General features: G+C 42.8%; 1 protein-coding gene across 3 annotated transcripts in view; it reads right to left on the bottom strand.

The window, feature by feature from the left end:
• PIK3CD (phosphatidylinositol-4,5-bisphosphate 3-kinase catalytic subunit delta) overlaps positions 1–9,010 on the bottom strand; it is a 48,399-nt gene extending 39,389 nt beyond the window's left edge. For 2 of the 3 annotated variants that reach the window (XM_032232289.1, XM_032232291.1), the window contains exons 1-3: positions 8,181–8,315; positions 2,812–2,975; positions 985–1,213 (exon numbers count right to left, since the gene is read on the bottom strand). In XM_032232289.1, coding sequence (XP_032088180.1) covers positions 985–1,213; positions 2,812–2,940 — 358 coding nt within the window. In that variant the 5' untranslated portion in view covers positions 2,941–2,975; positions 8,181–8,315. Of the gene's footprint in view, positions 1–984; positions 1,214–2,811; positions 2,976–8,180; positions 8,316–8,509 lie in introns of those variants that run through there. The other variant, XM_032232290.1, reaches the window with a different exon arrangement.
• Between the last annotated feature and the right edge of the window lie 5,715 nt (positions 9,011–14,725).

Raw genomic sequence — 14,725 nt, 5'->3', positions numbered from 1 at the left:
GACTAAAATCACAGCAATGAAAAAAGAGCAGCTGGGCTATTTTTCAGAGACATAGATACCATATTTTTCAGAGTATCAGATGCACCTTTCCCCCCCCTAAAAGAGGATGAAAATTTGGGTGCGTCTTATACACGGAATGTAGCTCCACCCACCCACCGTCCCCCATCCTTTGGCCTCTGCCTCCCTGCATTTACCTCCTTGCAGCAAACGTGGAAAATGGAACTTGCGGGAGGCTGCAATAGGCTATGGCAATCCCTGCAGCCTGAAACAGCTGATCATCGGGAGGCCCCTGCTGAAACTGACATTTGCTGTTTGCTGCAAGGAGGCAAATTGCTGGGAGGCAGAAGCAGATTTTTTTTTCTTGTGCTAATCAGGCTGTTTGCCGTTTGCTGCAAGGAGGTAAGTCAGTAACTCTAAAGGCCTATAGAATGTTCAAATGATTAGACTTATTTTTTTAAAGACTGCTTTATTATTGTTCTAGACAGTTTAACAAAAGGAAGAAGCTTAGCACCTTGATTTTAACAGCATCTGTACAAGTATAGTCTGAAATGTAACACCACAAACAGTGTATATGGTCTGTACTGTTTGCTGTTTGTTGCAAGGAGGCAAATTGCTGGGAGGCAGAGGCAGAATTTTTCCCCTTGTTTTCCTCCCCAAAAGCTTGGTATGTCTTATACTTTGGAGCATCTTATACCCCGAAAAATACAGTATGTATGCATGTATGTATCTATATGTGTGTGTGTGTGTGTGTGTGTATGTATATGTATATGTATTGTGTCACAACCCCTGGTATGCCCAAATATGGGAGGGAGCATATTGCTTCCCTTTTCTGTCTTTTGGCTCACCCTAGGAGCCATCCAGGCAGAAAGCCATTTTTTATGTTGCCTTTGTTAGCACAAATGCAGTGTGTGTGTGTGTGTGTGTGTGTGTGTGTGTGTGTGTATACAAGCTTTCAACCCCTTGCCCAGGTACCCTTCCACCAACCTTTGCCAATCAGGAGGCTAATCTGGGAATTGAGCAGCTTCTTCGCCCGGTCCCCCTCACGGGCCACCAGGCGCAAGACTGGGACGAAAGGCTGGACGTCACAGAGGCGCCTCTGCTCGTCCTCCAGCTCCTGCAGCTCTGCGGCTTGGTTGATGCAGGTGAAGACGTAGGCGTCTGGGGTGCTGAGCATCTGGAAGAAGGGCTCAAACTGGGCATGGTGCCAGACCAGCTGGAAGGAAGATAGCAACAGTCCTTAGACTTCTTATATACCGCTTCACAGGGCTTGACAGCATCTCTCTAAGTAGTTGACAGAGTCAGCATCACTTGCCCACAGGCAATCTGGGTCCTCATTTTACACACCTCGGAAGGATGGAAGGCTAAGTCAACCTTGAGCTGGTCAGGATCGAACTCCTGGCAGTGGGCAGTTAGCCTGTAATACCACATTCTAACCATTGTGCCACCACAGCATGCATCCCTCTATCTATCTATCTGTCTATTTATGTTTCATCATCATCATCATCTATCAATCATCTATCCATCCATCCATCCGTCCGTCCGTCCATCCATCTATTATCTCTATCTAGCCATCAATCATCCATCCATCCATCCATCCATCATCTAACTATCTATTTATTTATCTATCCATCCATCCATCCATCCATCCATTATCTCTATCCATCCATCAATCATCTGTCTGTCTGTCTGTCTGTCTGTCTGTCTGTCTGTCTATCTATCTATCTATCTATCTATCTATCTATCTATCTATCTATCTATCTATCTATCTATCTATCTATCTAGGTGGTGCAGTGGTTAGAGTGCAGTACTGCAGCCACTTCAGCTGACTGTTAGCAGCAGTTCAGCGGTTCAAATCTCACCGGCTCAAAGCTGACTCAGCCTTCCATCCTTCCGAGGTGGGTGAAATGAGGACCCAGACTGTGGGGGGCGATATGCTGACTCTGTAAACCACTTAGAGAGGGCTGAAAGCCCTATGAAGCGGTATATAAGTCTAACTGCTATTGCTATTGATCATGTATCATCATTCATTCTATCTATCTGTCTATCTGTCTGTCTGTCTATCTATCTATCTATCTATCTATCTATCTATCTATCTATCTATTATCTCTATCTATCCATCAATCATCTATCTATCTATCCATCAATTATCTATCTATCTATCTATCTATCTATCTATCTATCTATCTATCTATCTATCTATCTATCTATCATCTATTTATTTATCTATCATCTATCTATCATCTGTCTGTCTGTCTGTCTGTCCGTCCATCCGTCCGTCCGTCTATCCATCCACCCACCCACCCACAACTTCAGTGAAAAGACAAGGCTGATGGGCTCCATCCCTGAGCTGGCCTCAGGTGGGCGGGGGGGGGGGGGGGAGCCCTGGTCCTTTTCGCCAGAGAGGATATTCTAATTCCACTTTATAAACCAGTCCCTTCTCTAATGGCCTTACAAGGCACTGACTCATTCCAGCATCAGCATCCTCAAAGGCATAAATCTGCTTGCGGGAAAAAGACAAGAAAACGAGTCTCTTTTCCTTCCCACCAAAGACTAAGAAGACAGAGGTGGTCCTTGACTTACGACCACAATTGTGGTCACAAAAGGGGATCCAGTGACGCTGCAACCGTTGTTGCCCAGCCTCCGAGTTTCGATCACGTGACCGCAGGAGGGAGGCGGCAACGGTCGTAAGCGTGAAAAAGGGTCGCCCCTTCCGTTTTTTCGCAGTGCCGCACTTTGAATGGCCACTAAACGAACTTTCGTAAGTCGAGGGCTACCTGTAGCCTGGGAAAACTCCCGCCGCGAAGACCTTACCTCTTTGATGGTGGCCAGGCTGGCATGGCAGGAAACGGACAGGGGCAGGTAAATCCCGGTGGGTAAGAGGAAGTCCACATAGATATCATAGTTGCTTTCCTTAGACCAAAATTCTGGCGGGCAGTGCATTTCTGGGCACAAGCCTGGCACTTCTCAATGCCAACCTGCAGTGAAACAGAACGGGGAAGGGGGGGAGAATTAATCCTGCTGTGTAAGATTCTCGTTGGGAGTTTGCAGGTAGATAAAAGGCTCCCGACTCTCTCTTTAAAACAAGGAGGGCCGACGAAAAATGGGACCTCCCGAATTGATACTCGATAGATGATTAGATATACAATTGAAAACAGTGATATATAAATAGTTGGTAAACTTTTTTACATTGTAAAAATATTCAGAATGGGATAAGTGTTTATATAAAGGTATATTGTTATTAAACAGACAATCAAGAACGTAAGGAAATTGGGGATCATTGAAAAGAAAAAAAAATATTAATCGTAATTGAATATACGTTGTACAATGAAAGTGAGGTATTTAGTTATAGTAGATGGAAAATCAGTGATTGTATATGTAATTGAGAATATGGATGCAAAAACACGTCTAACCAAACGTCATGCTGTATGTAACAGATGAGGATTTTTTTATGTTTTTTTTTTTTTATGTTTAAAAATAAAATAAAAATTTGCAAAAAAAAAAAGGCTCCCGATTCTCTCTTTAAAACAAGGAGGGCCGATGAAAAATGGGACCTCCCGAATTGATTGAGCACAACTGATGATGTCTATTTGTTTTCTAAGAAATAGAGAAAGAATGGTCGGTAGATAAATATACATTGAAGATGGTAGGTAGGTAGGTAGGTAGGTAAGTAGGTGGATGAATGGATGGATAGTAGGTATAGACCAGGGATAGTCAATCTTTTTATACCTACCGCCCACTTTTGTATCTCTGTTAGTAGTAAAATTTTCTAACCACCCACCGGTTCCGCAGTAATGGTGATTTTTAAAGTAGAGAAGTAACTTTACTTTATAAAATTTATAAAGCAGAGTTACAGCAAACCCCTACCGTCCACCATGGAAGCTGGAACGCCCACTAGTGGGTGGTAGGGACCAGGTTGACTACCACTGGTATAGACAGACAGACAGATAAATAGATATGGATGGAAGGATGGTTGGTTGGATGGATGGATGGTAGAGAGAGGGATGGATGGATAGATGGGTAGATGGTAGGTAGGTAGGTAGGTAGGTAGGTAGGTAGATTAATAGATAGGGATGGATAGATAGGAGAGAGAGAGAGAGAGATGGATGGACAGAGGGATGGGAGAGAGAGGGGATTGATGGATGGATAGATGGTAGTTAGGTAGAGAGAGAGAGGGATGGATGGATAGATATATGGATAGATGGTAGTTAGGTAGAGAGAGAGGGATGGATGGATAGATAGATGGATAGATGGTAGTTAGGTAGGTAGGAAGGTAGATAAATAGATAACATAGGGATGGATATAGGAGAGAGAGAGATGAATGGACAGATGGATGGGAGAAAGAGTGGGTGATGGATGTATAGATAGATAGATGGTAGGTAGAGAGAGAGAGGGATGGATGGATAGATAGATAGATGGATAGATGGTAGGTAGGTAGGAAGGTAGACAGATAGGGATGGATAGATAGGAGAGAGAGAGATGGAATGACAGATAAATGGGAGAGAGAGGGGGTGATGGATGGATAGATAGATGGATAGATAGTAGTTAGGTAGAGAGAGGGGGGATGGATGGATGGTAGAGAGGGATTAATAGATGGATGGATAGATAGATCATAGTTATGTAGATAGATGGATAGCTGAATAGATAGATAGGGATGGATGGATATATGATAGATAGATAGATAGATAGATAGATAGATAGATAGATAGATAGATAAAGAGGGATGGATAGATTGTAGATAGGTAGGTAGGTAGAGATAGATTATTTGGTGGAGAGATTAAATTATATTGTCCTCCCCTGTCCCAAAAAAAAGCAGAATGTAAGGGGGGGACGGATCCCAGGCAGAAAACAAAAAGGGCTTGAAAACCAGATGTCCTAGATCGTTTGAAAGGAGATTCCTGAGAGATGATTCATTTATTTATAAAACGTGCATCTCGGCTTTTCCCTTCTTTTTTTCAACTACCCCAGAGTTGGAAATGACTTCACCACCCTCCTCCGATCCGATCCCCCGCTGTGTGCAAAGCAGATCTTTTAAATCTCCCAAACTCTCTGTCCTTTCCAACGTCCCCACCTTTCTGAATCTATGAATTTCTTCCCAATTCATTTGCTGCAAGGGCTTTGCATGCGTGCCATCGCATCCCTTGCGCCACTGTCTTTCCATGCGACACATTTCTCTGCTGAACGTTCTCAAATCTGCCGGCGCTGTTTTATGCAATATTTTCTGCAGAGGCATTTCGAGATGACTTCGACCCGCCTTATTGTAAACAATTTTTACACCGAAAATGTCTAGCGGCATCTTATCAAGCACACTCTGGGGTTTCCAGAAACCTACTAATAACCAAATTGACCGGGGGGGGGGGGGGGGAGGATGTAAAGTACACAAAGTTGAATTGAAATAAATCAAGTTTCTAGACCTTAAGATAGAATAGTCTGTCTGCAAAATCTGGGAATTAATTTTTTTTTTAAATCTCATTTTCCTCTTCTTTTTTTGCATCCTTTAGAGACAACATATACAGTACTAGCCAAAATTGTGGGAACTTTTTGGGAAAAGTGTACAGTATTTTTGAGGTTTGATGGTTAATAACACCACTTTGTTTTGGAGTCGTACCATAAAATTATACATCAATGGAAAGATAATTTAATCAAGAAGGTAATGCAATAACTTTTATGAAGGGTTAGCTATTAGAGTAGCAGTTATAAAGAAGAAAAGTGAAACACGTAGGGAAAAAACCCAAGATATACAAAAATTATCACCATGGAAAGAAATGAGATATACTAACACTGGAAGCCTTTAAGAAGATGTTGGATAGCCATTTGTCTGAAACGGTGTAGGGTTTCCTGCCTAGGCAGGGGGTTGGACTAGAAGACCTCCAAGGTCCCTTCCAACTCTGCTATTGTATTTGTATTTGTAAGATTATCACCGTGTCAGTTAATACTTAGTTGGGTAACCTTTAGCATGAATTACTGCCTTATCACAATTTTCCATGGAGTAAACCAAGTCTTTTAGTTCTGCAGCTTGTGAAACCAAGATTGAATGATTGCTTGTATTAACTAGGTTTTATTGCTGGCTATATTTGGCTCTTTTCCTAGAATACAGATAATTGAGCTTTTTCCTAGAATACAGATAATTAAACAAACTTGGTTGCATTACATTCTTGATTAAATTTTATCTCTCCATAGATATATAATTTTATGGTACTACTCAAAAAAAAAAGTAGTGTTATTAGCCATCAAACCTAAAAAATATACTTTTTCCAAAAGGTTTCCACAATTTTGACCACGACTGAATATGCATCAACGCAAGGGCCTCAATTATGGAAAAGTCCATCCGATTCCACTAAGCAATAGACTAAATTATTTATTGACCCTTCTGAGAATTGAAGGCGCTGGGCGGGGAAAACCTTTCAAGCTAAATGCTTTGTAGGATAAGATTGTTTACCAAGGGCTCCCAAACAAACAGAAAGTCCCTTTAAAAGGCAAGCTTTGCTTTTTTAAAAAAAGAAAAAACACGGATTTAAAAAAAAACAAACACTCCAGATTCCCTTGCAGTAAAAAAAAAAAAAAATTAAATAAAGATGTTGAGAGGTTTTTCTCAACAAGTGCAAATATGTCAGAAGTTTGCCGAGAGATTGTTTTCGCCGGAACAAAACGATGCGTTAAGACACAATTGACACAAAATGATATAGAGAACAATTAGACTCTTGGTTCATTAACTGAAGCCCCCCCCTCTCTCAAACTTGTTTCCCCCCCACACACAAACAAAGCCTTTCTTGAGGACTAGCGTCTTGCAAAGCTTATATTAGTCCCCTTTTGGATTTAAAGGAAAGAAATGCCCAGATTCCTAGCGTTTTAAATCTTGGGCGTAGCCAAGGCTTAGCTTTATAGGGGCAAATAAAATTAATCAGATGTTTAATTTCTGGGAAAGGCTGATATCACGATATTATTTTTCTGTTTTTTTAAATTTTTAAAAAAAACAGTGGCTCTGAAACGGACGCAAAGCGAGTCAATTTATTTGTACCCATTGCGTGATCATATTCACATGTATTCTTATTCTTGTTATCTTCTTACATGAGTGACAAACTAAATAACTCAATAAATAATAAATAAATAAGAGGAGGAAAGGAAGAAAGAAGGAAGGAGAGGAGGGCGGAAGGGAGAGAAAGAGAAGGAGAGAAGGTAGGAAGGGGAAGAGGAAGAAAGAAGGTAGGAAGGGGAAGAGGAAGAAAGAAGGAAGGAGAGGAGGGCGGAAGGGAGAGAAAGAGAAGGTAGGAAGGGGAAGAGGAAGTGTAGGCATAGGGGAGAGGTACGGGAAGAAGGAAGGGGAAGGAGAGGAGGAAGGAAGGAAGTAGAGGAGGGAGGGAGGGAGAAAAGAAAGAAAAAATGAGTAAACAAAGCAACCCAAATTGTATATTGTAACCTTTTAAATGGAATAACAAATGTATAAGAATGATAAATGTAAAGAAGAACCATACAAATGTTTGCCTATAATTTGTATGTAAGAGAATAAAAAAAATTTAAAAACTTTTCAAAATAAATAAAGAAATAAATAATGAATATATAATAAATGAATAATGAATAATAAATGAATAAATAATAAACAAATAATAAATAAATAACAAATAAGTAAACAAATAAACAATAAACAAATAAACACACACTAAACAAACAACAAACAAACAAACAACAAACAATTAAAATAAATAAATAGTAAATAATAATTAATAAATAAAATAAACAAATAAGTAAAGAAATAATCAAATAATAAATAAATAATAAACAAACAATAAACACAATAAATAAATAATAAACAAACAATAAACAATAATAAATACATAGTAAATAATAATTAATAAATAAAATAAAAGCGACCCCTCCCAATCCAAATATTGCAGACGCCAACACACACACACACACAAACACACACAGCCTTTCCAGGTGCGCCCGATCCCTTGGGCATCCTAAGGCTCGGCTCTTGTTAAGGACGAACAAAGGAGGGCGCCTGCAGAAAGCCCTCTGCACGTGCTCAGAGGCTCGCTGCCCCCCGCCCTTCCTTCCCCCTCCTTTACCCCCCCCAACCCAACCCAACCCAACCCAACCCAACTCCCCAAAGGAAGGAAGGAAGGAAGGAAAGGGGGGGGGTCCGCCCAGGGGAAAGGCTCCCCAAAGGCGGAGAAGCTACCCACCTCCGAGCAGCGGCGCCGGCTACTGCATCCCTTCCTCCCCGCCGAGGCTGCTTAACCCCCGGATCGGCTGGAAGGATGGGAGTCTCACAGCCAGCCGGCCGGCCAGCCCCACCTCTCCGGCGGCTGCCTTGCAAGGGAGCGTGGCCAAAGTGCCCGGAGCGTCCAGAAACGTCCGTCCCAGCCAGGGATCCCGCCCAGTCCGTGGTGGGCTGGATCCCTCTCCCGATCCCCACCCTCCATGGAACGGATCCCCCTTCTTTCGAAACAGATCCCTCCCTTTCCCCTCCTCGGTCACAGCTCTAGCCCTCGCAGTCGATCTCTTTTCCTACCCTGCGTGCTCCCCTTCACTGATCCATGGATCGATCGAGCCACTGCCGAGAGAGCTGGGAGAAGTTCCTTTAACGCGCGTTCGGGTAGTGGATCCGCTTCCCCACGTGCGCCCTGAAGGTCGGGGAGGTCTGCTTTTTTTTTCAAGCGGCGCGCTTTGAAGCGAGTCCCCTCGCGGATCCCATCGCCCCAGGATCGACTTGGGGGTCTTAAAAGAGGAGGAACCCCCCCTCCCGAGCGCTGGCTTTCCCTGCGGGGGCTTTTTTCAAAACAGCTACTCGCTGGGAAGGCTCCGCTCCGCTGCTTGGAGGCTTTGAAAGGCGCGGGAGTTGCTTCCTGCGCATAACCGGGTTGAATCCTGCGAGTTGGACGGAGTGGTTGGTTTCTCTTTCGCTCTCTTGGTTTTCGGTAACCTACTTCCCCAGCCAGGCCTGGCTCCGTTGGGTTTTGGCCGATGGAACGGCGGGAAAACTTCACCAGGTGAAAAGAAAGAAAGAAAGAAAGAAAGAAAGAAGGAAGGAAGGAAGGAAGGAAGGAAGGAAGGAAGGAAGGAAGGAAGGAAGGAAGGAAGGAAGGAAGAAGAAAAATTTAAAGAAAGAAAGAAAGAAGAAAAATTTAAAGAAAGAAAGAAAGAAAAAAATTTAAAGAAAGAAAGAAAGAAAAAAATTTAAAGAAAGAAAAAAATTTAAAGAAGGAAAAGAAAGGAAGAAGAGAAATTTAAAGAAGAAAGAGGAAGAAAGAAAAAATTAAGAAAGCAAGGAAGAAAAGAATAAAAGAAAAAAGAAGAAAATAAGAAAAACTACAAGGAAAGAAAAAGAAAAGAAAGGAAACAAAAGAAAGAAGAAAAACTAAGAAAGAAAGGAATAAAAAAGAAAGAGAAGAGAAAGAGAAAAACAAAGAAAAATTAAGAAAGGGAGAAAGAAAAGAAAAAAACAAGAAAGAAAGAATAAAAGAAAAATTATGAAAAAAGAAAAGGAAGACAAAGAAATAAGAGAACAAAAGAAAATGAGAAAGAAAAGAAAAACTAAGAGAAGAAGAAAGAAAAAAAATTGAGAAAGGAAGAAAGAAAACAAGAAAGAAGAAAAGAAAAAATAAAACTAAGAAAAAAGAAAGAATACAAAAAAAAGAAAAAATAAAGAAAGGAGAGAAAGAAAAGAAAAATTAAGAAAGGAAGAAAAAAAGAAAGGGAAAAGAAAAATGAAGGAAGGAAGAAAAAATAAACAAAGTTTTTCTGAGGCTATTTTTTCCCCCTTCTCAGAATGGGTAACCTCACCCTGTATGTTTCTGAAACTGACAGCTTAGCCGAGTTCTGCTTTTCTTTTACAGTAAGTTCTTTTTTTAAACTCTCAGATCAGCCACAGTGAATTTATCATCTCAACAAAAACAGTGTTTGTTTTTTTAAAACCCCTGATCATTGATAAGGGATTTGGAATCTATTTTGCTGGCCATCTGCTTCAGTTTTCCCTCTAAGCTGTTTCCTCCTGGATTTTCCCCCTCTGCACTTCATTCTAATTTAATATCTTCGCCTTTTAAGGCACTTAACAACTTGGAAAGGGATGTTTGCCACGAGCTACCAACAAGCGTTTACTTCCTAAATATTATTTATCTTGAAAAAAAAAAATCAAGGGAATCTGGACCAACCAAGTTTCTTTCTTCGAACCCTCTGACCTTGCTAATTAAGGGTTTTTATTTTTACCCTTCTCCAAAACTGCTTTCTATGCAGCAATTACTTATCCAATCCGAGGCCGATTTTATAAGGTCCTCATTTTCTAACATCAAAAAATGCAAAAATATCTGGGGGAGGAGGGAAAAAACATGGGAGAAGGAAGAACTTCGGGCCAATTCCATTGGCAGGCCTCTCAAACAAGGCTTACCGGAATGTTGCAATTTCCCCAGAATTGCTAAAAACAAATAAGTTACTAGTCCTCAGGAATGGCAAAATAAATAAAGCCAGATCTCTAAGATTAGGTTGCAAAGATAAGCACAGAAGCGTTCGGGGAGGGTGAAATGAAATTCATCCGGTATTTTTTAGGGGAAGCGATGGTTTTCCCAGTTGCAATGGATGGCTGTGAAGGTTGGACCGTAAGGAAGGCCAAAGAATGGAGGCCTTTGAACTCTGGTGCTGGAGAAGACTCCTGCGAGTCCCTTGGACTGCAAGGCCATCCAACCGGACACTCTTAGAGGAGATCAACCCTGACTGCTCTTCAGTGACGTGCGGTGAGGTTTATGGCTGGTGAGGCACTGATACAGTGGTGGGTTTCAAATTTTTTTAGACTTGTGAACTTCGACTCCCAGAATTCCACAGCCAGGCATGCTCAGTTCCGATTTAAAGCGACAGCATTTGTTTTTCTCCTTTGCGAAAAAGTTTCCTTCATTCTTTTTCTTCTCCCTTCCCCTCCTTCTTCCCTCTCTCCCTCCCTCCCCCCTTTCTCAAACACACACACACACACACACAAGTTGGATTGGACTATCTCTCCTACCCCCTTCCCTCTCTCACTCACTCTCTCTCAAACAAACACAAACATAGAAGTTGGACTGGAGCTGATCCGAGCCTTTGATTGCAGGCGGAGCCATGTTGCCTTTTCAAACTTGTAATCAGTGAAATTGGGCTTATATAGTTTTATCCAGCTCTGTGTGTGTGTTGATCCATTTGGAGCCTTTCCAAGCAAACCAAGGGGCATTGGGCAACAACGAATAAAATGTCTTAAAAGGCCACCTTTGAAGGAGCCACAAGACAAACAGGAAGCGTGGCTTTTTCAAGAGGTTACCAAGATTTGTGTGTGTGTGTGTGTGTACCAGCTGCAGAATACATTTTTGGGATCTGCAAAAAAGCCAGAGACGGCCAGTTTGTGCCCAGAAATACTCACAGGAAGAGGTTACTGATTTGATGAAGCTCTCTTGAGATAGCAGAACATTAGCAATGCGGAACAACTGAAGACTTTGGGGGAGAATTCGGGGCAAGGCTGCAATGTACCCATAGCGTAGATCAGGGGTCTCCAACCCCTGCTCCGTGGACTCGTACTGCGCCGCAGCACACCAGAAATCAGGCGGTGGAAGCAAGTGAAGCCCCATTCATAGGATGCAAGATGCATGCGACATCACACTCCCCTCCAGTCTACGGAAAAACCTTCCTCTGGTGCCCAACCACTGGCTTAGATCAGCAGTCACCAACTGCTGGTCCGTGGACCACTGGTGGTCTGCGAGAAAATTTTGGGGGTCCGCAGAGAAACTATTTGCATTTTTTATATTGCATTAAATCAGGGGGTCCTCAAACTACGGCCCCTGGGATGGATACGTGCAATGAAGGCTTGTGTTGCTGCAGAGAGTCTCCCCCTTCGGGGTCTTTTTGTGGGGGTCGGAGGGGGGCAGAAATTCCGACTTGGGGTCTGCTTCAGCCTCCTGGTGGGGGGCTTTGGGCGAAGGCTGGAGGGAAGAGCCGCTGGTGGAGAAGAGCCGGAGGGCCTCGTTCCAATGGGACTGCATCATGGCCTGGAACTGGCTGACCATCTTCGCCCACTGAGCCTCCAGGCGCCGGTAACCTGGCCTTGCGCTCCCGCAAGTCTTCCCTCTGCTTGGAAAGCCTATGCTCCTAGTCCTCAGTGAGGTGCTTCTGCTGAGCCTCCTTCTCGGCCGGATCCAATTTGAACGGAGCTGTTTTGCCAACTCTTTCTCCTGGTGGCTGCTTAGCTCCAGCAACTGCTTCCTGTTGGGGCCCAAAGGAGCCCGGGCGGGCGGGTGAGGAGTAGGTGGCAGGGGAGGGGTGAGTAGAGGCCGGCGAGGTGCCCTTCGATGTGAGTGACATTGAGTTAGCCACCCCCATCCAGTCACATGACCACCTGGCCACGCCCACCCAGCCTGTCATTAGGCAGATCATATTAGTTAGTCTGCGGGATTTAAAATTATAAATTTAGTGTCCCTGAGGTCCAAAAGGTTGGTGACCTCTGGCCTAGATGACCTGGGCTGATTTAAAAAAAAATGGGACTGGATGAAGGAGCCGGATCTGGAATCCGGCAGGATCAAGCTACATCGATGTAGGTTCTCTGGATGTAAGCTGTTAGGAGGAGAGCTGCCTTTGCAATTGACTTATTTTGGGTTTATCAATGCTGAATGTGTACCTAGTACTCCCATTGTTTTGGAGTTGATATTCATCAGGTTCTGACCAGTTCTGGAGAACCGGTAGTGGAAATTTTGAGTATTTCGGAGAACCGGTAAATGACACCTCTGGCTGGCCCCGCCCCATCTAGCTGCCTTTTGCAATTGACTGATATTGGGTTTATCAATGCCGAATTTTTACCTAGTACTCCCATTGTTTTGGAGTTGGTATTCATCAGGTTCTGACCAGTTCTGGAAAACCGGTAGCGGAAATTTTGAGTATTTCAGAGAACCGGTAAATACCACCTCTGGCTGGCCTCGCCCCCATCTATTTTCTGCCTCCCGAGTCCCAGATGATCGGCAGGGAATGGGGATTTTGCCGTATCCTTCCCCTGCCATGCCCACCAAGCCACGCCCCCAGAACTGGTAGTAAAAGAAATCGAATCTCACCGCTGGGCTTGTACAGGAGGCAACTATGACTATTAATGCTCTCTTTGCTTACTTTTGCCACATTCTATTTCAGAATAACAGAATTGGAAGGGACCTTGGAGGTCCTCTAGTCCACCCCACGCTTAAAGCAGGAGACGCTACAGCATTTCAGACAGATGGCTGTCTAGTCTCTTCTTAAAAGCCTGGAGTGATGGAGCACCCAGAAAGTGTTGGAGGCAAGCCATTCCACCGATTCCTAATTCTTATCACTCAGTAAATCTCTCCTTAATCCCATGTTGTTTCTCTCCTGGATTAGTTTCCACCCATTGCTATTTGTTCTGCCTTCTGGTGCTTTGGAAAATAGGTGGTTCCCCCCTCTTCTTGTTTTGTGTCAATTGCTCTTTGCAAGGCTTTGTTGTTGTTATTATTTTAGAAATATTTTCCTGGGATGGAGAGAGCATAACAAGTTATGCCGACATAAAAAGCCACGGAATCATGTTATGGATGCAACTGTCACCACGCCAAACCTTTAAAAAAAACAACACATTTTCTGCCATTGATTAATCAGAAGAAATGACTGCGTATCTCCTTTTTGTCTTCATCCCCATTTCTGTATTTATAATTTCTTGATCTGGAAAAGTTTGCACTTAAAAAAAAAAGTCAGTTAAAAATGCAGGACGGGAAGAGGAAAAGAGAGAGAGAAAAACACCACCAAAATAGTCTCTCTTTTTACCCTTACACACTTTAAGATGACCGCAGCTTCTCCAGGAGAAAAAAAAATGGGTCAGTGCTGGGAAATTTTAAAGCACTCAAGGGGAAATCCACCAGCAAGCAGTACAGAAATGTCATTTTTAGGCAATTTACGGGCTTCATTCTAAATGTGAAATGTTTTTGTTTTTTTTAAATCACAATACTATAAAGCTCTCTTTTCTTTTGGCCCATCAGGCACACTGCAATCCCCACCAGCCATTTTGGTACCCTGAAAATCTCATTTTAACAAAAGCATCTGCTCTCAAGTTCCTAGTCCTCAGGATCGAAAGCAACGAAGAGAGGAGGCAGCTTGAGATGTAACGGGTCCACTTTGGATCCTTGCAATTCATTTTGTGGAATGGTCAGATTTGAGAACTGGAAGGGTAAAAAGGAGACTCATGTTATAATTTAAGGCTCTTTCTTAAAAAAAAAAAAGAGAGAATAATATAAATCCGGCAGCAGGGAGTTCCATTGGTAAAAAGATCTCCTTTATATCAGTTTAGCTGTCAGTTGAACCCTGTCCATTAACATTTCAACGTTTCTCGCATCTGCCACTGCCAGAAGTACTACCCTTCCCATAATCCCCCAATAGGATGGGCCCAGGGCATTAGATTAAGACCCCCCCCCATTTAAACCATCCAACAGCGCCACCTGGTGGAGGCCACAGAGCAAAGATGAAAAAAATGCATTCAAACTCCCCCATCTCTCTCTCTAGAAATTGCTCAGGAAGACAAAAGTGAAACTGGTATTTAGCGGTAAATGCTGTTTGTTTGCGCTGTTTGAAAGAACCGCAAACAGGTATAAGGAGATCTCAAATCTCATGCTTACCGGTGAGAAAAAACAATACTCAAAGGGAGAAGAAAACCCCAAAAGCGTTAGTAAAAATTGTTTTTAACTTTTTAATACATGCACGTTACTGGCTGGTGATGACGGAAGGCAAAATAATA

This window comes from Thamnophis elegans, chromosome 15 (genome assembly GCF_009769535.1).
Source record: "Thamnophis elegans isolate rThaEle1 chromosome 15, rThaEle1.pri, whole genome shotgun sequence".
Taxonomy (NCBI): Eukaryota; Metazoa; Chordata; class Lepidosauria; order Squamata; family Colubridae; genus Thamnophis; species Thamnophis elegans.
Note: the sequence above shows the minus strand (reverse complement) of the source record. Positions and strands in the feature narration are given on the sequence as shown.